Source organism: Macaca nemestrina, chromosome 1 (genome assembly GCF_043159975.1).
Source record: "Macaca nemestrina isolate mMacNem1 chromosome 1, mMacNem.hap1, whole genome shotgun sequence".
Taxonomy (NCBI): Eukaryota; Metazoa; Chordata; class Mammalia; order Primates; family Cercopithecidae; genus Macaca; species Macaca nemestrina.
Genome location: NC_092125.1, coordinates 59,717,138 through 59,744,743, shown reverse-complemented (window position 1 = coordinate 59,744,743; position 27,606 = coordinate 59,717,138). Strand labels below are relative to the sequence as shown.

Here is a 27,606-nt window from a genome sequence, read left to right as displayed (position 1 = left end):
GACCAGACAGCTGGGAGATTCCGTGAGAAAGGCGCGCTGCCTAGAGACCCAGCATGCCCACGGTCTGCGTCTCCCAGTGACGTCCACCCAACGCTTAGGAGTGCAGGAGTTTTCACATCCATGATCTCATTTGGTCCTCCCCACAGCTTTTTGAGATAGAAAGGGTAGAGCAAATATTATTCTCTATTTAGGAGAGATGAACAAATTGAGGCCCCAGGAGGTAGAATGACTTGCTCAAGGTCATGCTGTAGCACTGTTAGCCTCAGGGTGCACAATCTTCCCTGTTGGTCCAACAAAGTTCCATTTGCCTACTCTAACCTGTATCATCCCTGCACAGAGCTATGTGTAGGTGGGGTGGGGCAGGAGGCAGATATGGAGGGGAGGTGTCGGCTTTGAAGAGGGAGCACCTTAACATATCTAGAGCTCCTCAGTTCAGCCCCATGAAAAGGTATCAATATCATACAGGGAGATGGGACACTGAGATTTAGCACTTGGTATTATATCCTGGGGAAGATAATACCCTCCCTGAAGGCAGGGATCACTTTTACCCTTCTGCTAGAACTCCACAGTATCCTGCATGGTCCTGGGCTCAGTAATACTGTTTGCCTCGAGAAGTGAAGTAAGTAGGTCCTTTAGACATCACCTTTAGCTCTTATAACTGGGCACACTTGGTGCAGAAATGACCAGCATCACAAATGCCATAACAGTGAGTGTCCCTTACTAACCTTGCCTCTGAATTTGCAGATAGGATGACTGCTCTAGTCATCACCATTGGTTCTACCAGCACCAAAACCATTGCTCATCTCTACCACCATCACTGCTGCCATCATCACCAAAACATCACCATCATCTCTACCACCATCACCAACATGCCACCAGCATCTCTACCACCATTACCAAAACATCACCAGCATCTCCACCACCATCACCCAAACATCACCAGCATCTCTACCAGCATCACCAAGACAGCACCAGCATCTCTACCACTATCACCAAAACATCACCAGCATCTCCATCACCATCACCAAAACATCACCATAATCTCTACAACCAACACCAAAACACCACCAGCATCTCCACCACCATCACCAAAACATTACCATCATCTCTACCAGCATCACCAAGATACCACCAGCATCTCTACCACCATCACCAAAACATCACCATCATCTCTACCACCATCATCAAAGAAAGCATCACCAAATCATCTCTATCATCATCACCAAAACATCACCATCATCACTGCCATCATCAACAAAAAATCACTGTTATCTCTATCACCAAACTATCACCTTCATCTCTACCACCATCACCATCACTGCTGCTGTCATGGTCACCACCACATCTGCCTGCTCAGGACACTCTAATTGCTCCTCCATCTTTCCTGAGCTCAAAATTTATATGAGTCTCATGTACCCTAAGTACAGCTGAGATGAGCTTACCTTTTTAAAAAGGTATCCTCATTAGAAAAACTACAGCGTTTTTTTATTAAATTTATTTCCTTTATACATAAGGAACTTTTGTATTTAGGCAAAATGAAGTACTTTAATTTTTTAAAAAGTAAACATAAAAAAAAAACCATCAATGCAGAGGATCACAGATGCTCCTGGGGTTCAGAAGTCTTATCCTGTTGTCACCAGAAACCTCACTGTGGGCTCAGGGAACACAGTGCAGCAGGCCCACAAGTCCCTGTCTCTTTTCCCAGGGAATTGCTGGGCAGTTCTTCAACCTCTCCACTTCAGCTCCCTCCCTGGAGCCTGCAGGAATCTGTTTACTGTCCTCCAACCCTCACATCTGCACTGACGTTTCCCTACCCAGGCCACTGTGGTGTCACCTGGATGGCTCTAACAGCTTCTAGTGTCTTCCAGGAACCCACCACTCTTGCCTCTCTCACTTACTCTCCCCACAGCAGCCTAAGTGACTTTGGAAAAACACAAACCTGATGTCATTTCCCCACTTAAAAGCTTTCCTGTTTTTCCACTGGGTGTAGGGATAAAATTCACAATCCTGACCCTCATCTACAAGTCCCTGTTTGGCCCAGCCCACCCTCTCACCCTCCCATCTTCCCAGCCTCATGTTGCACCACTGCCACCTGGGTGGCCTCCTTCCACTTTCCCCAAATACTTGAGCCTTCTCGGACCTCTGAGCTGACACATAATGTCCCTCTGCCTGGCTGACTCCTGCTCAGCCTCAGAGCCCTGGCTGAAGGCTCACCTCCTCAGAGAAGCCCTCCTTGGCCTAGCCTCTCTAATCCAAATCTTTGCACCCTTTACTTCCCTACATAAAATGTACCCAATGTGAGTTGAGGATTCTGTGATCATTTGCTCCACGCCATTTGTCCCACAAAATTGTAAGTCCATGAAGAGAAGGAATAGGTTTATTTTGTTCATTGTTGAAATTCCTAGACTGGCATATAGTAGATACCCAACAGGTGTTGAGGATCCTCATGCCATTTGTTGCTACCCATGCCTGGGATCTTAACCACAATGCTACACAGGGTCCCAAAGCTCCATCCTCAGCTACCTTCCATTCTTTTCCTACCCTAGGTTCAGCAACACTTAGGCCATGGTCATGCATTTTCCCTAGAAAACCCATCCAAGGACCTGATTCTGTTTTTTAGCACCGCCCGTGGCTCTGCTCAACAGAGGAGTTAGGAAAAGGAAGCAAGGTGCAGGAGTGACCTCAATGCAGCTAATGAAGATGCTGAGAGGAGTGAGGTGAGGTGAGAAGGTGGAGGGAAGGATCCCAAAGGCCCCCTTCTGTTCACACAATGGGGCCTGGAAGAGGCAGGCAGGAGCATTGAAAGCTCAGTAGACTAGGAACCAGTGTCAATTTTATACACCACAGAGGTGGCTCTTGGCAGCCTTCACCCTTCCATGCTCCAATCTTCCAAGCAGTGGGGTGGGGGGCTGCATCGACCCATGCCCAGCACCACCTCTCTACCCTTGGAGTCTCAGTCCCCAGAAGGTGCCTTCCACAGCGGCACCCCCACACAAGTGAGCAGTGCTGAGGCCATGGGGAGGGGCTGGGACACAGGCAGAGAGACCCCAGGAGGAAAGCCACGGGTGGCAGTGGATAGGAGTGATGAGCGGGTGGACAGAGCTGGCATCACCCCAGTCCATGGCACACGGTTCTCTGTGCCAAGGCTTTTAAAGTGCCCATTAGCGAACATCACATTTCATCCTTTAAAAATCACCTTTTAAGAGGTGTAGAAGCACAGCTCACTCCCATTTGAGTACAAAGCCTGCTAAAGCCATCAGAGTATGGGTGCTGGGAAGCTGGTGGGGGGTGGCAGGAGGCAGGGGGATGGGAGCCTCCTGGATCTGGGGCTGAAATCCCAAATCCTCCTTGCCGGCCTGCTCTTTGAGAGAGGGGCTTGGACTTTGGCAGATATGACTTCATACTCTGCCCACTGCTGTCGCCACCTTAACTTTTCTCAAGGGGAAACCTGAGGCAGTCCCCGGGCCCCAGGAGCCCTCAGCAGGAGGAAGACATGGGCGCTATGGTCTCAAGTGCCTCAAGCTGACACCAATGGCCCAGAATTTCCTGGGGCCTACGGCCATGGCCTGTGATGGGACTCTGGCCAGTGAGACTGGCCCATCAGATGAGTGATGGGGGCCTCCACCCTGCATGGTCAAGGGCTGGGCATGTCCCTACACTTGGGGCATCTTCCAGAAGAGGATCCCTCAGCCACTACCCTCAGCCATAGAAAGCAGCTCTGGCTGCCCCTCAGGTTTCACTGAGCAATATGAGTCTCCACACATGGGAGGAACTGCGGAGTGACTTTTAAAAGCATATTTATGAGGCTTAAAAGCCACAGGGAGGGAGAGGTGAGTTTGTTACTTGACCCTAAAACCTCAGACAGTTTTAAAAAGTCACGGGTCAGGACGGCAGCAGCTGTTTGCTGAGGTGCTGCTGTGACAGGCAGCACATCCTCCTCCTCCCCGGGTCCAGAGCCTAAAATAAGAAGAACCAAGAATCACAGGACAGGAATAGATGGCAGGAGGCCTGGATTGGGGTCTCTGATCTGCCACTCACCAGCTGGGTGGACTTGGGCAAACTTTGCTTTTGGGCATGTCGGTTTCCTCATCTGTCAGATGGGATGGGATGATGATCCCACCCAGCTTTGACATGGTTCCACCTGCTCCTTCCCTCTCTGTAGGAGACCATCAGCTCCAGAGAACACACCTGCCAGGGTGGGAACAGCACTTAGCCCACTCCTTTGTTTCAAGAACCAGCTGTGTGTGCCCAGTCAGGGCATCCTAACTTTACAGCCTAAGGAAGGGGATGGCTTCATTAAACTTTAGCGGGGAAATCACTGCATCAGGAGTCAGGGGAGCCCCAGGTGATCCTGAGCAAGTTCCTGTTCTTCTCTGGGCCTCAGTTTCCTCATCTGCAAAATGAAAGAGTTTGTACTTAATCTCGCAGAACTCCTCTAGCTTTGATGCTGTGATGCTGTGGCTTGCCATAAAATTGGAGGGGAGGGGACATCCTCAGCCTCAGCTGCACGCATACTCTCAGGTGAATTCTGACCCAGAGGTGTCTTGAACCTCTCTGGGAGCCTGGCTTCATGGAGAGGGAGCACGATGACCTTGCCTCTATTCTTGGCTCTTGTTTTTTGAATTCCGTTGAGAGAAATCCTACCACGGAACATGGCAGAGGGTGGCTGCCTGCTGGTTCTGCCATGGAGCCCACACAGAGCCCCATACTTCCCTGCCTCCCAGAAACCCCAAGTCCTTGAATCTGCAGGCCCTCGAAATTACAGGCCAGGTGGGAGCTGAGAGTGAGGGAATGCCGCTCCCACCCAGGAGAAAGGCAGAATATTCAGCAGCCCTATCCCACTTGCTCTTTCTGCCCCAGGGTACAGGTGGACAACATCTCCCAGGCAGGCAGTAAGCCAAGGATGTGGGCTGCCGGGGAGACAGGCACGGAGGGAGATGGCCCTGGTTTCCTCCGCCCATCACTCCTGGCTCTTATTTATCATAAAGGCAAGCTCTTAAAGTCTAACCTCAGTCCTTCTTGCTCTTCTTGTTACTATCATTTTCTCCTGATCTCTCCTCAGTGGATATAAAGGACAGTTGCTCGACCGCCCTCATAACCATCCCCCACCCCATCTGTCTTTTCTTCCAGACTACATAACAGAGCTGCTTGATGCTTGAGATAATATATGATTTTTTTTTTTTTTTTTTTTTTTTTTTTTTTTTTTTTTTTGGTAAGGAGGGTGGCAAGACAAGGCTGGGGGTGGGGAAAGATTCCCTTTCCAATTATGCCTGGCTCAGGCTGATACTAGTGTCAGTTTGCATTCCCTGAACATATGGGAGCCAAGAAGCAAGGGGGAGGCAGAGATGGAGAAGGAGGTGCTGGCTTCCCAGCCTTCTCCATGGGCAGGTCGGAGGCCCATGTGGCTGAGGAAGGAGCGATTAGAGTGGTGGGCCATTTATGAGAATGGTGGGATTCCGGGGCTCATTTCCTTCCCTCTGGCAACCCGCTCCCTCTGATCTCAGAGGGACTTACCAATGGGTGAGTAGCCTTCAGCTGCCCACTCCCTCGGAGCTCCCTGCTCCTTCCCTTCCTTTACATGTGAGTTCAAGGAATCAAAATGGGCACCAGTCATAGTCAAAAGTGACTGGAAACCAGAAGAGGAAAACTGCTATCCCAAAATCCTAAGAAGAGCAGTTTGAGGCAGATGGAATGGCTTTTTTGTTTTTTTAACACTAGCACAGATAATTGAGAGATGAGGGAGGATGCAACGTAGATGGTAGAAAAACTCCAAGCCGCAGCAAGTTTACTGTCGGGCTGGGAGTGGGCAGGGAGGCAGAGGCAATTCCGTCATCTTAATGATGATTCTCCAAAGGTGTGTCTGCAGAAAAGGAGCCAGGTGTTCTAAGAAGCATCCTGGTCTTACCCTCTCTTTGTCTTTCAGCCAAGGGAGGAGTGAAGGTGATCCAGCTGACCTCAGAAGGTTGGGGTGGGGGACAGTGCTATCTGCCCACTTGTGGCTCTTGCCCTCACCCCTCCAGAGACAGACTGAGATGGGAGGAGTAGAGGAGAGGGCTTTGCAAAGATTATTCTGCATCTAGTGGTTTCCTGCATGAGCTAGTGCTTGTGGCCAGTTGGGACAGAAATGGAGGCCAGGCCTCACTCCACCTCCATGAGCCCTCAGCAAAGGCAGCTGATTTCTAAGAAAGCTGCTGGACTCCTGACAGTAAGCTCCAGGAACCGACACTGTTGGAGGCACAATGAGAACACACTGTACCCAGGCAAACTCTGCAGAACTGGCCTCAGAAAAGAGGCCAGAAGCAGAGAATGCCACGCATATTTGCGGTAGTGGCCGAGGCAACGGAGAGGAGCCCAACTGGAGGATTTCCTGAGCACAGCAAAGGGAGAGAGCTGGGAGAATGGTGAGGCAGGTTGTGGGGGGGGCACTTCAAAGAGAAGAAGGTTGGGAAGGAAGAAGCGTGGGTGGGAGGATGCTGGTGCTTCTTAATCAAATGCAAATTTAAGGCAGACAGCGTGCAAACTGACAGGTCTAATTTTTGTGTCTGCAATTTGGGCGGTGTTTAGAGAGGAACCAGAATCCTGGGGAGATATTTCTTGAGAACAAGCTTAGCGCACACAGGCAGGACCTGATGAGCAAGTCACCCAGTGACCCAAGGACACCCAGGCTCAAGGACACAGAAAGGAGAGACGGGGCCTTTCTAGAGATGGCAGGCCTGGCTGCAGGGGAGAAGGGTGGACTGGTGGCAGAGGGACAGGCTGAGGGCATACTACGGCTCATAAGGAAGGGTCCAAGAAAATAAAGGACTCAGGAAGAACCGGCTGGGGCTCGTCTCCTCCACTAAAATGGGAGCTCCCTGATGCAAGACCCACGTTTCCTCCAACCAACCAGTGGGTTGTTTTGTGCAGTGCTGTGTCTCCTCCATCAAGACAGGGAGCTCCCAAGGGCAGAGGCCATGACTCCTTCCTCTACAAACCCACAGAGTGGAGTGGGTAGATAACAATGAAATAGTAATATAAAATGATCAATTTTGGGGTGCTTTTCATTTGCTAGACACTGTGCTCGGTGTATTACACGCATTATCTCATTTAATCTTCATAGCAATCCTACGAGACAGATAGTATTTGACCCATTTAACAGATGAGGAACCTGAAGCTCAGGGAGGTTGGTTGACTTGGGATCTCACGGCTAGTTAATACAGAGCCGGGATTTGATTTGTTTGTTTGTTTATTTGTTTTGAGACATGGTCTTGCTCTGTCCCCAGGCTGGAGTGCAGTGACGCGATCTCAGCTCACTGCAACCTCCACCTTTTGGGCTCAAGCGATTCTCCTGCCTCAGCCTCCCAAGTAGCTGGGATTATAAGACGCGCGCCACCATGCCCAGCTAATTTTTGTATTTTTAGTAGAGACGAGGTTTCACCATGTTGGCCAGGCTGGTCTCAAACAGAATCAGGATTTGAGTTTAGGTCTCTCTGACCCCATAGCTTGTGCATTTGGCTACTATACTCCATGTCTTCCCTCCTAGAACCCAATAAAGTAATGATGATGACTGCTGCAAACAGCTTGAGTTGAGAAGCTGGGAACTTTACGATTGTAATCCAAAGATACAATTTCAACAGGAAACCCAATCTCTATGCAGAGTGTGGGAAAATGGCAGGAATCCACTCCCTGCCCCAGGCCCAGGCCCAGGTCCAGACTGGACTCCTCTGGCTCAGAAGCAGGGCTAGATCCTCTTTGGCAAATTTTTTCCCATCTCCCGCATGGAACACCCCACCCTGTAAGGCAAAACCAGGGGACCCTCCCCACAACCCAATATCCTAGCTCCAACCCCATGCTCGTGGGAAATAATGGATCAGCACCAAGTCCATCCACCTGTTCCCCCATGAAAGAAGAGAAGGAACCAGGATGTCTTGGCCTCGTTCCTCTCCAGATGTCCTCCCAGCTGTGTGAAAACAGGCCACTGAGGCAGATTTTATGCCTCAGCCCTGGGAGGAAGCATGGAGGACTACCAGAGGGCTTGTTGGTCAATGGAGAGATTGTGAACAGGACAGGTGGTTTCACTGAACCCGGGGTAGAGAGGAAAATGACAAATCCGGGGTAACGCTATAGATCAGGCCTGAATCTCATCCCTGCCCAGAAATGAGGACATGGCCAGTTTTCACCTTCATCTCGACAGGAGCCAGGCCCAGGCTAAGGATTGGAAAGGGGTCACGGGCTCGAACATAAGGTGCTACCCTTTGATAATCTCCACATCTCATGGTCTGTTGACTTTTTCCACATTGTTTCTTCTATTCTCTTTTTGTCACAGTCTAAACAACCACTGGGCTGACATATAACCTTAAAACCTTTGCCAAAGGCAACTTCTGGAGAACATTTTCTTCTCTCTTTGTTATGGGTGTGTCAATCAGAGACAGTTCCCATTCCCCTTCCCCCCCGGGGGGGAATTGGCTGATGTCTTGGACAGAGAAGGCATGAAACCATGGGCATCCCTGTTCCGCCACATGGACCGGGGGCAGAAGACCTCTTGTCTGTGGTACAAGAGGAGAAGAATCAGATGTGTAGAAAAACAGAGGGAGCAAGAATGCAGAGCACGTGAAGAGGCACAGAAAACTTCGTTCCTTTCCCCTGGAAACATGGCTGGTTCATGAGCTCTAGCCCTATGAGACAGCTGTCTGTCCTTTAATAAACTCCCCCTTTTGTTTAAGCTGGCTCCATGGGGCTTGTAAATGCACAACCAAGAGTCTAAGCTAAAGTATCAGGGCTGAATTGAAACAAAGTCAGTGACTGGAGCCATTCTGTGAATGAAGCCTATTGTGACCACTAGTCACCCCTAGGGTCTGCAGAGCCCTGGCGGTTAGGATGAGGAAGGACAGGGTGTCTGCAGGCCTGCAGGAGACGTGGAAATGGAACTAGCTTTACTGATCATCTATGGTGTGCCAGGTGCTCTATGCTCACTCTTCTAGATAATCCATATAATTACCCCCCTGCTGTGGGTACAAGCCCCATTCTACAGATGAGGAATAAGTGCAAAGAGGGCTGTGGACAGCCAGCTGGTAAGCAATGGAATTGAGCTGCACCCTCAAATGCATGACTCCAAAGCTGGTGCTCCTTCTATTGCCCCAGGCAGTCAGGGACTCAGAGACACATAGGGCTCCAGGCCAAGGCCAGACACCAGAGTCTTGGTGCACACCTGTCCCCTGTAGCAGACATACTGGTCCTTTGGGACCTAAAGGATGGGTGTGCAGAGTGCAGAATTAAACACAGATGGTGGTAAAAGTGCATCAGCCATAGATCCTACAAGCTGTCCTCAGCCTGCGGCAGGTACCCAAGTGGGTCCAAGGATGTTCTAGGCTCAGTTCCCTGGGCCACTACACTCTTATAGGAAACCTCAGAGTGGGCCACCCTGTTTAGAATAAAAGATCTGGGCTGCTGCCCAACAAGGCTTACTATGCCTGTGGGATGCAAGAATGCCAGTGCTCTCCACTGGTGAGCCTTATGGCATAGTGGCTAAAGAGGCAGGTCACTGGAGCCAGACTGCCTGTGGGGTCATACCCAGACTCCACTTCCTGGCTGTGTGACCTTGGGGAAATTACTTAACCTCTCAGTTTCTTCATTGCTACAAAGGAGATAAGCGTAGTACCTACTCCATTAGGTTGTTGCGACGATTAAATGAATGAATACATGCAAAGTGCTTAGAACAGTGTCTGGTGCATAACATGTAATAAATGATAGATATTATGATGAGTCCTTAAATCTTCCATGAAGAAGCTAACTTCTCCGCTAGATGCAGCACTCTGGGAAATCTAGTCTAGAAATCAGGGGCTACAGGCTGAGGGTAAACGGAGGGGAGAGTAAAAGGAAAGCCATTCCCTGAAATGCTGATGGGGCTGACATCTGCAGAACCAGCCACGTGCCAGCCTCTGCACCAGCCCTTTCCCATGCAGCATCTCATCCAGCCTCCCAGATCTGGGAGCTGGGGAGTCTAATCCCTATTTTACCAGGCAGTTAAGTGGCTTATTCAAGATCAACAGTTAGCGAGTGACAGAGCCAGCATTCCCAGTCAAAAAGAGGCAGATGAACAGCTTATTTCAGGCCCCCACTCTTCCAGACTATTCTAGTTATCTTCATCCCAGCCACTTTGGCCCTGTTCCTTCCTGTACATCTGAGGAGGCTCTTCTTGAAGTTCCAGGGCTTTGCTCTGTCCAGCACTAGCCATCATACTGTATCCTAACCATCCCTCTGTGGGTCTGCTTCCTACACTAGACAGTGAGAGGTTTGGGAGGAAGGGTACTTGGCAGATAGCTGACTCTCGAGGAATGCTAAGGAGGGCAGGAGAGAACCAATATCTATGGGCCTGGGCTCTCAGGACCATTGCTAGACTGATGTAGTGCAAGGGTTCTAGAACATCGAGAGGGCAGGGGGAGCAGGGAGTTGCTACTTGTGCAAGAGGCAGTAGTGCATAGTGGTTGAATGATGAGCCTGAATCAAGCCTTGTTTGAAGCTTAGCTTGACCATGAACTTGCCACATTCCTTTGGAGTAAGTTGCTTAGCCTCCTTTAGGCTCCCCTAAGTTTCCTTGTACCTAAGTCTTATATAACAGTGGGGTTACAAGTCAACAAGTATGCATCAATAAGGCCATATTTGTTGCTAGAAAATATGAAACACTTCCTTACAGTAGTCAAATAAGTGCTTTTTTGAGCCCTCATGTGCTCCCCTTACCACCCTGGCCACCTGGGCCCTTCCTCTGGGACCTCCACAATCCAGGAACCACAGTTAACAGGGGCATCCCAGAACTCCTCCAGCTCTGAAGCCTGTGAGGGTTGTCAAATATTTTACATATGATCCTTGATTAATATCTCAGTGTGAGGATAAAATGGGTTTACACAAAGTGCTAGCACAGCTGGCAAACAGTGAGTGCTCAATAAATGTTTGTCCTTATTGTTGCTGATTTCCAGTGACTCAGACATGTCTGCGAGTGTTAAATGGTCCCCCACGGGTCCTCAGGATGAGGAAGCCTGACCTATCTGCAGAGTGCATGGCCTCGATTAGAGTCTCAGGGGATAAGTGTTCCCTTCCAAGACCAGACCTGCAGCAGGCCCTCAGTGGTCCCAAAGCTACAGGCTGGGCTGGGAAAGTCCTGGGGTGTCAAGTAGGGAGGCCTGACGCTGGTGCTCCTAGGAGCCCAGTGGGTCCCTTGATGGTGGCAGCAGGAGCAGCAACAGCCTCTCCACGCTGCCTGCCGAGCAGCAAGCAAACCCCACTGGGCAGGCAGAGTGTCAGGCAGCGCAGAGTCTCAGCCCCGCCACTGCAGCTGAGGAAGGCCACTCGCATGTCTGCTGTGGCAGTGGGAGCAGCAGCAGCACTGGCCTGCCTGCCCCCCGCCCCAGACAGGCTCTGCTGCCTTCCCTGATGTTGGGACTCTCTTTCCCGGGTGCTGCAGTCATGGGCAGGATGACAGGGAGGCCGTGCTGTAAATGCTCCACCCCTGGACATCACATCACCCTCAAGGCCCTGTGGAAGCATGAAGACAGTAGGGCAGTACCTACACCAATGGCAACCCGTGAACTCTAGGACAATAGCTCCTAGGGACACCGGGACTCCACGGCAAAACCAGATCCTCTATGGCAAAACATTCTCACTCCTACAGCAATGGAATCCCATGGCAACAACGCCCAGGGCAGGGCAACTGGAACGGCCGATGGCATCTTAAAGGAACAGAGAAAGATGAAGGCTTGAGTTTAGGAGAAGGGAAACCCTCACTCCCCACAGGCTCTCCTACCTCAGCGCAGCCGGCTGTCTTCACTCTCTGAAGGACCATCTGCTCGGAGGGCTCCAAGCCAGCTAGTTCCCATCCAGTTCTCCTACCTTCAAACAAACAAAGCTGGATAACTGGAATGTCTTCTCCCATTGTGCCAAATGTCTTGGATTCCTTTATTTATTTTATTTGTTATTCATTTGTTTTTAGAGACAGAGTCTTGCTCTGTCACCCAGGCTGGAATGCAGTGGCCCAATCATAGCTCACTGCAGTTTCAACTTCCTAGGCTCAAGTGATCCTCCTACCTCAGCCTCCCAAGTAGCTAGGGCTACAGGCACATGCCACCATGCCCAGATAATTTTTAAAAACCCTTTTTGTAAGGATGTAGTCTCGCTTTGTTGCCCACGCTGGTCTTGAATTCCTGGGCTCAAGCAATTCTACGACCTTGGCCTCCCAAAGTGCTGGGATTACAGGTGTTAGCCACTGCGCTCAGCCTCTGATTCCTATAAATATTCCTTTAAAACTCCTTTAAATTCCTCCCCAACTTCCAGCTCCTTAGGAAGGTTTCTTGGATCGAACAAGAAAGCTAGAGTTAGTACGTGGCACCACACCACTTATGCCTGCCGCTGAATAGTGTGCAATTGAAAAGCTCCCGTCTAGTCCCAAACTGGTTTAATGTCTTGGTTTTGCTATATGTAGTCTGGTTCAAGCTTTGCTGTGGGTTGTGGGACTGTTTTCGGCAGGGCACTTCCCAGGGCTGGGGCAGCGGAAGAACAATTCCTGGTCAGGGCAGAGCACTGCACCTCACTCAGCAGGGACTAATCAATTCCCAGGGCATGACAACTGGAACAGCCTGGTGGCATACCAAAGGAACAGAGGAAGATGAAGACTTGAGTTTAGGCTAAGAGTTAGGATAAGGGGTGCCCCTACCCTCTCAGAGGGCCAACCTCTGGCCATGGAGGCTGGAGGAGTCCTCTCCCTCCATCCATCCCATGTGGACACTGCATAGGCTGCAAGAGTAATCCTCCCTGGAGCAGAGAGGCTCTGGCTGGCTGATCTCATGGATCAGCAACATCTCCAAGGACCAGTGGGCACAGGACTCTTTTGAGGATCCTTTGGGGATGAACTTTTATTGGTCTCTTGCACTCAAATGTCTGCTCAGAGCCTACCGTTGAGTCCCAGTGCACTCCATGTTGGATCAGCCATGATCCCACTCCAACCTGTTTTTCTGATCTCATATCTGCTTTCACCACCTTTTCCACCTCTCTAAGCAAGACAGGACTCTTCACTACCTGCCATCAAGCCCACATTTCCTCCTCCCTTCCTTTTCCAGCTTTTCTTGCCTCTACTGCCAGAATCTCACCCTTCTATCAAAACTCACATCACTTCTGTAGCATGTCCCCCTCCCCACCCATCTCACATGTGCCCCCACACACCCTATGCACCGATGCCACTTCCAGGTGGCCGAGTCCTCAGTCGCCCTTTCTGGCTTCTTCACGGCATGCTGCATTCTGCCTTGTACCGGAATGAGCCTGGACACTTCTATCTCCTCATCCAGCTTTTCAGAACCTAGCAAGCAGGGCCCAGAACTTCAGTCTCAGGAAGCACAGTGCTCTGCCGACACTAACTGCTTGACAAGTTGCTCCTGAATTAAAAGGAATCAAACTCAATGTCTGAGGGAGTCTTGAGGCTCCTGGAGGCAGGTTATCATCGGGGTTAAGTTTAAATCCTAACTCTGTTGCTCACTTGCTTTACTGGCTTTGGGCCGATTACCTGTATTCACACAGGGTCTTGAACTATCACCCAGGCTGGAGTGCAGTGGCATGATCTCAGATCACTGCACCCTCCACCTCCTGGGCTCAAGTGATCCTTCCACCTCAGTCTCCCAAGTAGCTGGGACTACAGGTGTGAGCCACCAATCCCGGCTAATTTTTTGTACTTTTAGTAGAGACAGGGTTTTGCAATGTTGCCCAGGCTGGTCTCAAACTCCTGACCTCAAGTGATCCACCTGCCTCGGCCTCCCAAAGTGCTGGGATTACAGGTGTGAACCACTGTGCCTGGCCAGATTACCTGTATTTCAGTGCCTCAGTTTCCTCACTTGTAAGTGCCAGGATCATAGAATTATTGTGAGTATTAAGTGATGGGCCAGGAGAAAGCCCAGCCAGGTGCTGTGGGTCCCCGGCAGGGAGCTGCTCTGAGATGCAGACAGTGGGGTCCAGGTGGAGACCTGGACTCCACTGGCTCCGTAAATCAGGGTGAACAGGTCAGGCATCTCCTATCAGGTCTTGTTCCAAAAGAAGACAAATGGAAGAAAAATGGAAGGAAGAGGCAAAAAGGGAAAAGACGAATAGAGCATAGATAGGTGTTGGACCCCAAATAAAATAAAGGGGATCCTGGGAAAGGTAGGCTAGTTTCATCTGTAAGCATCCAGAGAGCAAATTCAGACCCATGGGTAGAAATTCTCAGAAGACAGAATCAAAGCTCAACAGAAGAAATATCTTTCTAATAATGAGTGCTTTCCTGGAAAATAAGGTAGTGAGGCCTCTGTCACTAGGACAGTGTAAACAGAACACCCACCTGCCTACGATGCTAGAGAGGGATTCATTTTGGCTTGAGGAACAAGAACAATGCCTTTCACTTACCAAGTGATTGATACATGTTATTGGTAACTATTAGATTATTTATTCTTTTGATTCTTGAGCTTTTCTTTTCCCCCTTGGGATAGTCAGGTCCCAGGAGCTCCTAAGGAAGCAGCCTCAGTCTGGGTATACTGGAATCCTACACCCCATGACAGTTTAGGGACCCTGCAGAGAGAAGGCAGGGCCTGCTGGGTGGCTGCCAGCTTCCCCAAAAGGGAAGGGCCTGGTTAGTGGGTCACCAAGGGCAAAGGGAGCCTGTGTCCTCAGAGTCTGAGGAGTAACCAGCACTTACAGTGCTTTTCTAGGAAAGAAGCCAAGGAGTCCGAACCCCAGTGGGCTCTGCCTAGGGGTCTGTTTGGGGGAAGCTGTTCCACCAGGGTCATATTTCAGACTCTTTTAAACCTGCCCAGCTGTTACATATACATGCACACAAATGTCCCTTTAGTATGTGCATATGTGCTGCAAGCCGGTGAGTTTGTGTTTATATGAGCTGATCCATGTGAACACATACCATTCACTGCACACTTAGTCTTCACACCCTGACACCCAACCTCACCCGAGTTCTAGGGGTTTGTGCCATGTGCCACACAACCTATTAACCCAATACCTCTCATCACACTTGCCTAAGTCTTGCTTTCTCAACATTCGCTATCTTCCTGCTCAGCCCAAGGTCGTAGTTTACAAGCCCAGCTCTCCATGGAAACACCTACAGCTTATAACATTCAACCTTCCAGACCAGACCATATCCAACAGCAACACCCCAACTGGATAATCTTGATGACAACTCTGGGATTCCACGAAGACCAACGCTGCAAGCACACACAGCATATCGGGGCTTGGGGCTGCCCTTGTCCCTGCTTTCCACGCCTCTAACTCGCAGGAGAAAGCACCCTGAGAAGCCCATAGTGAGAGCTGCCACCCAGAAATTAGAGGACGCTGCAGAGAAACCACCCACTCCAGTGGCCCTGAAATGTATCATTGAGATGTCCAAAATAGATTCCAGGATGGTTCAGGCCAAGGCCCAGACCCTGCCGAGTCCTGGTTGCCTTGCTGAGGTTTGGCTGGAGCTGGAGAAGTGTGTGTCAAACACGCAACATACAACAGTGCTGGCAGGGAGAGCTTGGGGCCTGCTGGAGCCAAAGCTCTTAGGGGGTGAACCTGGAGATAGGCTGCTCTCCATGCCCTCCCATCCCTACCTCAGCACCAGAATGGGCTTGAGCAGTCTGGAAACTCCCAGTGGGTCCTCATTCTCCCCAATGGGAGCTTCCCACCCATGCAATACACCCCTCCACATTCCAGAGACATCAAGTCTGAGGGAAAAAAAAGGTGCTTATACAAGGTGAAAAGCACCATGGTGAAAAGCGGGTCGCCCTGCTTATCCCAGGAACACACTGCTGCACCCACACTGGACAGCCATGCCAGACACACCTTTAGTGCAACTCTGCTCCTCCCTCAGCCTCCAGATGGGAGATAAAAACAGTTCCTGGGGCATCTTCCCAGTCTGCCCCCTTGTCTCTGGGGGTCAGAAGGAAGCAAAGACCTGTGTTCACTGAACAAGGTGGAGCTGAACCCTGAAGGCACTGATGTCCTGCTTCCTTCGGGAGGCCTAATCTCCAGAAGCAGCAGTGTGGGGGGAAGGTGTGGGAGGTGATGTCTGCCTCCTATAGGAGGGAACCTGCCCACGCAGGGCCAGTGAGCTGGGCCTGGCCTCCGCTGTCTCCCCACCCGGCCCTTCCTGTGCATGAGAGAAAAGGCCGCAGGCTCCGGGACATCAAACGCATCTGGGTAATCCAAACAGGGTGTGGGGGGAGGTCAGCCAGCGCAAATGAGAAACATGTGGCATCCATTTCCCCTCGTTGACTGGCTCAGGCTTTCCAGGCAGAGGGAGAAGGCTTTGGGCTTTAGGGAGGAGAGCTTCCTGGTTGGGCCAGGAAAAGACCAGCCAGGTGCTGTGGGTCCCCGGCAGGGAGCCGCTCTGAGATGCAGACAGTGGGGTTCAGGTGGAGAGCTGGACTCCATTGGGCCCATGAGTCAGGGTGAACAGGTCAGGCATCTCCTATCAGGTCTTGTTCCAAAAGAAGACAAATGGAAGAAAAATGGAAGGAGGAGGCAAAGGAGAAAAGACGAATAGAGCATAGATAGGTGTTGGACCCCAAATAAAATAAAGGGGATCCTGGGAAAGGTAGGCTAGTTTCATCTGTAAGCATCCAGAGAGCAAATTCAGACTCATGGGTAGAAATTCTCAGAAGACAGAATCAAAGCTCAACAGAAGAAATATCTTTCTAATAATGAGTGCTTTCCTGGAAAATAAGGTAGTGAGGCCTCTGTCACTAGGACAGTGTAAACAGAACACCCACCTGCCTACGATGCTAGAGAGGGATTCATTTTGGCTTGAGGTAGGTGGCTCAACTAGACAATTTCCATTCTAGGGTTCTGTGAAACCTCAGGGAAGGGTGAGGGAGGTGGAGCGCTCTGCAGAAAGGGACCTGGCTATCCAGGAAGACATTGCAGTGTGCTGCAGAGGTGGCTGAGCTGCAGTTATGGACCCTGAGGGCTCTGCTCAGCCTGCTCAACACAACACTGGCTCTCCCTTGTACCACATGGAGCAGTCTGCACCTTCACCCTCAGGGTCAGAGGCTGTGAGGTGTGGTATATGTGTGTGGAAGGATAGCTGCAGAGAAAGGCAAGATTGGAGGTCAGCAGAAGAGGAAGGATCTGGTGTCGGCAGCTTGTGATGGGGGCGGGTGGTAGGGGGTGGGCAGTTGTAGCCACAGTATCAAATTGGGCAGAGAGAGTGGGAAGGGGTAAAACAAGAAGGAAGTGTCAGGAAACATCCCAGGACTCCAGGTGACTTGGTCCTGCTACCAATTCAATCCAGGTCTAGAAGGGGCCTGTGGCCTGGGGTTACAGCCATCAGTGATGGATGGTAAAGGGTATCTCCTTGGGTTGGTTTAAGCTTCAGAGAGCCAGAGTAGCTCTGGGCACTTCTCCTCCATCTGTATCTTCTCCCCAGAGTAGAGGAACTGCCCCGGGACCTACTTATTCATCCATGCATTACTCTCAGAGGCAGAGCCATGGGCTGTGAGTCAAAGCCAACAGCTTCGACTGCAGCAGTCAGAACAAGGCAATGCCCAAAGGAGAGGAACATGACCTAGGTGGGGGCCCAAGCCTAGCCTTGGAAGAAAACTTTCTGGATACGGTAAGAAAATAAACATTCTCGGTGCTAACCTGGAGGAAGGCAGGAGGTCTCACAGCTCCAAGGTTCTGTGCCAGTGCCTTCTCCACACACATACACACACCTGCAGGCTGCTGCACCTTGCCACAGCCCTTCCTCCTGCCTGTGATTCCACAAGCATCCTCCATCACTACTGGTGCTACCCAGGGGAAGGGCAAAAGTGAGCTTTGTCCTCACTCTCCTGCTAGGCCTCAGGGAATCTGAGGGTGCTGGATAAGTTTCCACATATCACCTATCTGTTCTGGGCGGCAGTTCTTCGGAGAATTCTTTACCCACCCCAGCCTCACAATACACTGAATAAAAAGGAAAATGAAGTATTTGTGAACACATTTCTTTCCCCTGCTACTCAAAGTATCCCAGAGCACATTCTCTGGAGCGACCCCCTTGCACCGTCCCTCCCTGCAAAAAATTCACATCAACTGGCTTAGAAATTAATAGCTTCCTGCCTTTCTTCCTCATTTCTACTTGGCCTGCGCTTCTGAGGGCCTAACTGTTGTCATGACAACCCCTTGTGTGGGTCCAGACCCCTTCAAGAGGAAGAGGGACTAGGAAGTCCAGGCTCCTGGGTTCTTTTACGCCCTGACCTTGGGCAGTCTTAGCTGTCTCACTTTGCCCCCTTTTCCTGAAGGACGGAAGGAGGGAACATGAACACCTGGGGTGTCAAAAGACTGGTTTTGCCTTGAGATCCTCAGGCCCAGGGATGATGAGGTAGGAAGATTTGGGGTGTCACTATAGTACAGACAGTCCCCGACTTGTGATTGTTTGGCTTCTGATTTTTTGGCATTATGACCACATGAAAGTAATACATTTGGTAGAAACTACACTTCCAGTATGCATACAACTGTTCTATTTTTCACTTTTAGTATAGTATTCAATAAATTCCATGAAATATGCAGCTTTATTATGAAATAGGCTTTACATTAGATGATTTTGCTTAACTGTAGGCTGATATAAGTGTTCTGAGCGCATTTAAGGTAGGCTAGGCTGAGCTATGACGTTCGGTACATGAGGTGTATTCAATGCATTTTTGACTTACGATAGTTTCAACTTACAACGGGCTTAATGGGACATAACCCCATGATAAATTGAGGTGCATCTGTATTTTATTGCTTTGTATTAATACAGGCTCTCTTTAAGCCACTTGGGACATTTTCCAGGTCTCATCACCTTAATCTACACCCCCTTTCCATCCCTATGGGGTAAGGATGAGCCATGGGAGGGTCTCTTCCACTCACAAATGAGGAAACTGAGTCCCAGAGGGGGTCACAGAGCTTAGGACTTCTACACAGAGAACTCAGGAATGCAGCCTCCAGCTTAGCCCCCAGACCCAGGCCAAGGGCCTGGTGGCCGTTCTTCTGGAGCCAAATCGCCTGACGTGAGTATCAGGCCAGGGTCCAGAGGCATCTGATTCCTGGAATTAGCCCATTTGCCCTTGGTACTCACCCCTCAGTCTTCCAAGTTTCTAGGGTTCCCCAGTGGGGCCCTAGTTATTTGGCAGCTTCCAAGGTTAGAGAAGGGACAGGGAGCCTGCCTAGACCATCTGGGACCCCGGATGGTTTCTGGGAAGGGGATGATCAGGTTTCAGTGCTTCTCTTTTATTACAGAAAGGCTCTGGCTTGAAGCTGCCTCACTCCCACCCCCTCTCTCCGCCTCAGAAATTGATTCTTGGCAGCCTCTTGGATCTAGGATGGTACTAGGGAGTGAACATAACTGGACACTGAGCCCCACTGAGGTGGGGACAAATGCCCATTGTCTTCAATCACAATCCTGAAACATCAAGGCACCATTCTTCTCCCCAGAGGCCACCCTGCTCTACACTGAGGGCCTGCCTGATACCTGAACACCACCTTCATTGGCTCTGGAAGACGATTCCCTCTGTAGTTCCTCTCCCTCTACCCCTTCCCCAGGCAGTCTGCCCTCCACCCTTCACACAAGGAAAAGCTCAGTTTGGAGGTCACCAGCTCCCCTCTTTTCCTCCCCACCACCGTTTGACACCAGGCTCTGCCTTGCTACAGTCTGAACCAACTCCCCAACCCCAAACTTTGGGTCCTCTCAGCTGGAGACAGGCAGGTTTGGGAGTTTCCACCCTTCTCTCCCCATCCCAGAGAGCTAAGCCCCTCAGCCCTCTGTGGGGTCAACGAGGCAGCTCCGGTGGCCCACGCCCAGTAGACACAGCCTTGGGCAGGTCCCTCTGCCTGCTGACTCTTCCTCTCTCAATCAGGTCTCCCAGGAAGAGCTGCGACTTAGGACTCAGGAGATCAATGCAGAATCTCCCTTCCACCATGAACTCATAGATGACTTTAAGGCCCTCAATGCTTTTGACTCTGCATTTCCCTAACTGGGAAGTGGAGGTGTTCTCTCCTGACTTCCAAGGTTGCTGAAAGGCTCCTGTGTCAGTGTGCTTTGAGAAATGGCAACTGCTGAGCAGGAATAAGGGACCAAAGCTCAGCTTCTCCTCCTCTCCTGCCCTCCCCCACCTGCTCTCCTCCCCACTCTTGCCCCTCCTCCCACCTCCCTAGCCATCTCAGGGCTGTTTGGTTCCTCTTGAGGAGCAACTAAGAGGGCTTCTGTGGGCAGTCAGCTTCTGGGACAGTGTGATGGCTTCCAGGTCTGGGGAGGACACAGACCAGCTAAGTCAGGCCCAACAAGTAAAGCCTTGACCTTGAAAAGGGTTCTGTGCCTTCTGCTATTCTGTGCCCTGACACTCCCTTGCCCTCCCTGGCCAAGTCCCTCTCTCAGTCTGACACACACACACACAGAGACACACACACACACAGAGACACACACACGGTCCCTTCCTCTCTCACCCTGCTTCCAGTCCCTCAGCAGGGCTCTCTACCACATGGGCCAGTTGCATTTTGTCCATATCCCTCCTTGGTGCCTGCCATGGTGCCTGCCAAAAATTTATTAAATTTTTCCCTTATTGTCTCTCTTGCTCCATTCCCTGGGGTAGGGCCTTTGACAGCCTCAGCCCCACACTGAGGACCGGGTGGCACACTCCCTTTGCAGAGTGAGGCTGCCTGGTCAGCTTCTGCACCCACCCAGCCATCCCCACCTTCAGGAGGGGCTCCCAGGGGAAAAGGCTGCTCTTCTTTTGCCCTTGTCTAGTCTCCTGATTGTCCCTGCAAAGCCCATTTGCGGCCTTCTGCGTGAGGATCGGTTCTCCAAAGGCCCAAATCCTTGCCCCTGTTAGAGGACTCTCATCTTAGCCCACACAGGAGTCGAGGGTCCCTGGGAAGACTGCAGCAGGCCAAATTGGTCTCCTCCAGCTTCGCATTCTCCAGGGCCGCCGGGCGAGCTCTTGGATCTTTCCCACCCGCCCAGCCCGTCACTCGGCCCCGCCCCTTCACACGCGCATGGGCACGCCCCTTCCCAGCCCCCAGCGGGCGGGCAGCCTGCCGGGTACCCAGGAAGCTCGGGTCCCTCGGCGCCGGAGGACCCACATCCCAGCCACCGCAACAAGTCCGCGCAGCCAAAGCATCTCGCCTGGGCTCCAGGCCTCGCCGTCCTTGTTCCGTGGCCCCAACAGGGCCCGTGCCAGTTCCCGAGGCATGGCCGCCTGGCGTCCGGCACATCCCAGATCTATCCTTCTCTGAGGGCAGGGACTCTCCGGGGAGAGAAACAGCAGTTCTGGGGCCCGCTTCGGGTGTTTTTGCATAGACTCTTCAGGCATGGAGAACAATGGAGCAGCTCTGCGTGCTTCCTCCACTCGAGCAAGCTTTGTTCCTCCCTTCCCGCCTGCTCGGCTTCCATTAGCCACAGGGCAAAGGCTTCCCGGTCAAACAGGAGTCTCGGCGCTAAAGCCCCGAGCTTTCCACACGCCCTAAAAGACCTGCGGGTGTAGGGGTTGGGGCCAGAGCTGGGGCTGAGGTATAGGACGTGCGCCCAGATGCGCGCAGCTGGCAGCCCGCCCACCCCCGGCCCTAGACGCTTCTCTTGGCCAGAATCCTCACACCGCGGGGAAATCCGACTCGCGTTCCCACTCGGGATCCACAGAGGAAGTGGAGCCTCAGCTGTGTTCCGGGGCCAACCAGCCCTCACATCTGCTCTCCCACATCTGTTCTCTAGATCCGGGCTCTCGCCGGACGCTCCCCTTGCAATGCGGGATGCTCCCGTCAAGCGCAGGCCACACCACAACGGAGGTTTCCACCAGTCCCAGGTTTTCCTATATTGGGATTCTGGCTCTATTTCTGAGAGCCGGTGACCCCCCCCTCACCCCCCACCCATTGTCCAGTTCACCTCAGGCAGGCCAGGGTCAAGCCCGGGTCCCGCCTGTAATGTCTTTAAGAAGGTACACTTGAGCCATGCGCATCTGGAGGTGGGCCAGCTCAGCACATCTGGGCGCAATGCCCATCACAGCCTGATCGTGAACAGGAGGGCCCTCCGAGAAGGCTCAAGGGGAGGGGGCTTCTCTTTCCCCACACCTTCCCCAGCAGCTGGTTAGAAGGAAGCCAGGGGCGGGGCGGGGCGGGGCGGCAGGACTTACCCAGCATCTGGCTGAAGAGCAGCTGCTCCAGGTCTCCCAGCACTGTCACCACCAGCTCGGGGTCCACCTTGAGGAAGGCGCGCTCCTCCTGGCCCTTGGCGGAGGGGACGGGCCCAGAGCTCTTTTGCGCCTTGGCCTTGCTGGAGAGCAGCTCGTCGTCGGATTTGCCATCTTCGCTCACGGCAGCCTCAGGCGCCTTGCTGAGCGGCTTGACCTCCGCATAGGGTCCTCGAGGGATCCGGCTCGGCTTTCCCAGGCTGGGCGCAAGTGGAGCCAGGGGGGTCTTGGCGCCGCCCGCCGGGCTGCCCTTGGCCTGGAAGAGCGAGTGCTCCGACTTGGACAGCGTCTTGGACATCAGCGGAGCTTCACGGCCCTTGGACCCCACCTTGCCTAAGCCTTTGGGGGCCTTGGCCATATCGTCGCTCCACTCGGGCTCATAAAGCTGCAGCTTTTTCTCGGAGTCCGTGAGAAAAGAGAGGTTGGTGAGCGACTTCTGCTTGCGCAGGTTGGAGGCTGGCGGCCCACCGGGGACACGGCTGTCCACACTGCCGGACTTGAAGACCTTCAGCTCAGCCGCGCTGGCCTTGGCCATGCCGCCGCCGCCGCCGGGCGCCTTGGCGCGCTTGGGCAGCATGCCTCTGCCGTCCGCCGCCGCCGCCTTCTTGCCGGCGCCCCGCGGCTCGTCCGCGCCCTCGTCGCCGCCGCCGCTGCTCAGCTCCACCTCGGGCTGCACGCTCTTGACGCTGCTGCCCAGCATTCTGCCCGCGAGGAGCGCATGGACGATCCGCGCGTCTGCAGGCACGGGGGGAGGGGGCAGGGGGCGGGAGCGCAGGAGGAGGAGGCGGGGGAGGAGGAGGGGGAGAAAGAGGACGGAAGAAACCGAGGAAGAAGGGGAGAGGAAGGGGGAGGGAGCGAGGGAGGAGGGAGGGAGGCAAGCCGAGGGCGCAGGGGAAAGAAACGCGAGGAAGGAAGCCAGGAAAAAGGAAAGAGCAGGGAAGCCGAGGAGCGAAAGGGCGGGGTCGGAGGAAAAGGGGCGGGGCGGCGGGGAAAATACAAATTAAAATTTAAATATCAGTCAAAGGAAGGATGGAAGCCCCGCGGCTCCTCCGGCGCCCTGCGGTGCTTTGGTGTCCGGATCCCAGCCCGCGGCCTGCCTTCCTGTCAGTCCTGTGGACACCGCACTGCCCGGCAGCGCCCCGGCCGCACTCAGCCAGCCAGCCTGAGTCGAGGCTGCAGGCTGCAGCTCCTAGCAGAGGAAGGAGGGAAGGGGAAGGCGGGGAGCAAACAGGAGGAGGGGAGCGAGTGTGCGCAAGGGGAGGGAGGTGGGGGAGAGAGAGTGTGTCTATTTCTGGCTCGGGAGGGGGAGGTATCTGCGAGCGGAGCTCCAGGGGCGGATGAGTGGGGGGTAGGGGGGAGATAAAGGATCGGGCCAGTTTTTCTCCCAGCTTTCCGCCTAGAGGCGGGGCGGGTTCTTGGATTCTCGGAGGGCACGGGTGACCCCCTGCCGTGTCCGGGATAAAGGTCTGTTGAAGAGGTGTGGAGGTGCCCGTAAAAGAGACAGAGAGAGGGCGGCTCAGAATGCGGGAGAGAGAGTGGACCCGTGGGCCTGGGAGAGAGATCGGGAGAGGGATGGAGGAATGATATCCAGGGTGCTCGTTCCCCTCCCCCAACCCCAAGCCTTCTTTGGTTTCCCCCCAGGAAACTCCCAGTCCCGCCCTACTTCAGTCTCTGAGGCTCAAGATTGCCCTCCTGAGCCCAGGAGGTAGGGGACCGGGGTAGGACACGGGTGGCTTGGAAAGAAGGGGCCTAGGGTTGACTGGGGAGAGGGCTGAGGGCTTTGCAGGGGAAGGAGTAATTCTTGAGATCAGGAGACTGGGTTTCTGTCCCAATTAACCACATGACCTTGTCAAAGTCATTGAACCCCTCTGGTTCTGTTTTCTTTTACAGTGGTTATAATACCAGCTTCACAGGTAGAAGGGCTTTGGAACTGTAAAGGCCTGTGTCAAACCTAGGGAATCATGAAGAGGCTTTGCACTGGGTCCCTTGCCTGCCAGAGTTAAGCAGAGCAGTGGAGTGCCTTTAAAAGATGTTTCCCAAGTCCTTCTTCCTTTCCTCCTAACTGGCCCTGGGGGACAGGGACGGGGTGGAGGGGGAGCAAGAGCCAGATGAAGTAGTCTGCAGTTTACCTAGGACTACCTCAGTAGACAGGACACTGCCTATCCTCGAATGGCCTCCCAAGTCACCGCCAGGTTGCCTGAGCAAAAGGCTCTCAGGAGAGGTGAAGGATAGGAGAAAGTGGAGGGGAATTCTCTGAAAGCAAAGCTTGCTCCAGGAGGGGTAGGCCCCAGATGGAGCCAAACTCTAGGGATTATAAAGCCCTAAGAACTTTTTGCCAAAATCTGGTAACCATCAGATTATCTCCCCACCCCAAACCCAACCTCCATCTCTCTGGCTCCTTTCCTCCCTTTCTCCTAGAATCTGAAGAACTCTGTGTGTGAGTCGCATGGTTTACGCACTCTCCTAACACTAATCATCACCTCCTGCCTGGTGTGAAATGTATTTGTGTCTCTGTCTGTCTCCCCCACCAGCGCAGGATCTCTCCGGGTGTAGAACTGTGTCACTCAGCACCTTGCATGGAGCAGGTGTTGCAACTCTGTTGGTTAAATGGATTTGGAGGCCTGAGCACTGTAGGGTTCTGGTGGTATCCCAGGAATACCAGATTGAGATGCCATAAAATCTGCCATGACAGAGATCATAGCAGAAAGGATAAGTGGCACTGAGAATATAGAGTTCTCAAGCAGAGAAGTGTTTGGTAAGAAGCATGGACTCTTGGCTGTCTTGGAGACACAGAAAAAAAGATGGCAATTCTGTCCTCGAGGAACTCTGAACTCTTGTATTTCCTGTCTGGCAGGGAACACAAGGTAGACAATACAAGACTTGGGAAAATAATAATCCTGTCCCTGTGAAAAAAGCAATGTCACACACATCAACACATTCATCTCAGGTAGACAGACATAGATGTATATATTTCAATTACAAGAATAACAAGAGGAGTAGAGGACAGGAGTTAGTACAAAGGTTTACAAGAGGATTCTGTACCATCTGCAATGCACAATGCAGACTGGCTTCAGAGGCTTATGTCTAGCATTAGAAAACTTAGGGGTGGAACCAGGGTTCGTGGTTCCAGATAGGAAATGACAAGCAGTGAAGAACTGGTTAAAGAGACGTGAGTGGTATCATGCCAGAACTTGGCCAAGGCACAGAGAGTGCCCAAAGGATGAGACCAATCATGGGACTTTCTTTTCTGGGCACACACGAAGTACCCATGCTGATGTCCAAACATGAGGTCCCAGCTCAAGCAAGGGATCAGGCCCCACCTTTGGTGCCAAATCTTTGAGTAAGCATGACCATACCCTTCCTACCCCATCCTTCAGGGTATTTGTAACGCAGTTACAAGCCATCACTTCTACAGTCCTCATCCTTACTCACTGGTCATTCTCTAATTTACACAAGATGCCCCTAACTCAATCACAGGAGAACCACACCTTTCCTAAAAATCGCAATTTGAGAATCTGACACCACCTATTCTCTGACTTGCAAGGTTACAGTTGTTCTTACTTGTTGTCTCTATATCCTCTTTCTGCATGTAAATTCATCTTCTCCTTAGCAGACAAAGGGAAATTCACTGGCTACCATCTTGGCTGAGAAAGCTTATTTTTACTGTGTATATTTTCAAAGTTACACATTCCACCCAGTGTATTGTGCTGTGAGCAAAACCTGGTGCCCTCTCCCCTGGTTTAATTTGGTCCCTCATCTCTGACACCCATGTCTGTAGGTTAGTGCCTCTCAAATTCTTTAGAATTGGTACGAAACACTATTTCACTTGTTGCTCTGTCCACTTGCATTTCCTTGTCACCTTATGCCTCCTCCCCAGGGCCGGATCTCCCTTCCTCCCTTCCCCCCTTCCCCACTTCCCCCCTTCCCCCCCTCCTCCCTCCCCCCTCCCTCCCACCCACCCTCCCTCCCTCCCTCCCTCCCTCCCTCCTTCCTTCCTTCCTTCCTTCCTTCCTTCCTTCCTTCCTTCCTTCCTTCCTGGTTATCTTGCTCTCTCATTTGATTTGGTGTTTTGGCCTGGTCCCTTCCCCCGTCTTTATTCCTCTTTGTTACTCTGTACCTTGTCTCATGTTCTCATGGGATATCCTATTCCCCAAATCCCAAGTCCTTTCACTTCCTTCAAGAAACAGCTCCTGAAATTCTGCCTCTTTTGAGAAGAGAAAAAAGTGTTGTCAATAAGAGAAGCCTCCTCCCTACCATCTAAACCTAGTGCTTCACACTCTGTCCTGCATGAAATGTCACCTGACAGTTTATAAAATGGAAGATGCCTTCTATGCATATCTCACGGATTAATTCAGTGCCAATCCCCTTGAGTGCCAGTCTCTGTGCACTGTCATTCTTTAAAGGGTCTTGCTGTGGCCAGGTGGTGGTCCCTTTAAATGGCCATCTTGGCATCCAGGAAGTTTCTGACACTCCCTAATGTGACTTCTCCCTCTATCTGGCTCTTTTTTGATTCTTTTCACATCCCGTGAGTTTCCCACTATCCTCTACTGCAGTGGGAGCGCTCTGCTGCCGTGGCAACAGCCATTCCAGCATCAGTCGATAAAACCAATATGTGCAGAATGTTTCCTCGAGTGATTCCTAAAAAGAGAAGGAATTGCCCTGTCACATTATCTCCAAACCCAGCCCTGAGCCCCTACCACTCAGTCATTTACCCCTTCTGTAGAATGACAGGCTTCAAATTGTCCTCTGAAGAGAGATCCTACCATCAATGATCAATGAAGAGGCTATGTGATGAGGGAGAGGCCTGGCTGGGCAGGCAGTGGGTGCTGGTGATGTCAGTAACCAAGTTTCTAAAGGGGAGGTGGAGAAAGAGGCTGGTTTGGAATCATTAAAGTCCCCAATCCCCAGTGCCCCAAAGACCAGCTCATCACCCCACTCCTCTCTTTCCAAAGGCATTGGTAGTTTCTGGAATGGCGATAGGATGAGTGATTTGACCACATCTGTTGACAGATAACTTAAAGCAATTTGAGGAATGAAGATGTAGGCATACAGCCAAAGAGACGCATGCTGTGTGATTTCACATTCTCACACCCCTGTGATTAGAAACGGATGTAACCCGGGTGTCTGTGGGGGGTCTGGGGAATCTGTCAGTTGGGACTGTGTTAGGAGAACTGGGGATCAGGGAGAGCCAGAGACAGGAGAGGGTGGGAAGGTGGCCAGGCTGTCCCTAGCTCATTGACCTTGAAAGGTGACCTTGGGGCCTGCTGTGGTGGCTCATGCCTGTAATCCTAGCACTTTGGAAGGCTGAGGCGGGTGGATCATTTGAGGTCAGGAGTTCAAGACTAGCCTGGCCAACATGGTGAAACCCTGTTCCTATTAAAAATACAAAAATTAGCTGGGCAATAGTGGCACGCACCTGTAATTCCAGCTACTTGGG

General features: G+C 52.0%; 1 protein-coding gene across 4 annotated transcripts in view; it reads right to left on the bottom strand.

Annotated features, from left to right (window-relative positions):
- Positions 1-27,606, bottom strand: part of LOC105484717 (neuron navigator 1) — a 191,637-nt gene that overhangs the window by 144,633 nt on the left and 19,398 nt on the right. For all 4 annotated transcript variants that reach the window (XM_071077903.1, XM_071077906.1, XM_071077911.1 and 1 more), the window contains exon 3: positions 22,113-22,904. In XM_071077903.1, coding sequence (XP_070934004.1) covers positions 22,113-22,904 — 792 coding nt within the window. The remainder of the gene's footprint in view (positions 1-22,112; positions 22,905-27,606) is intronic.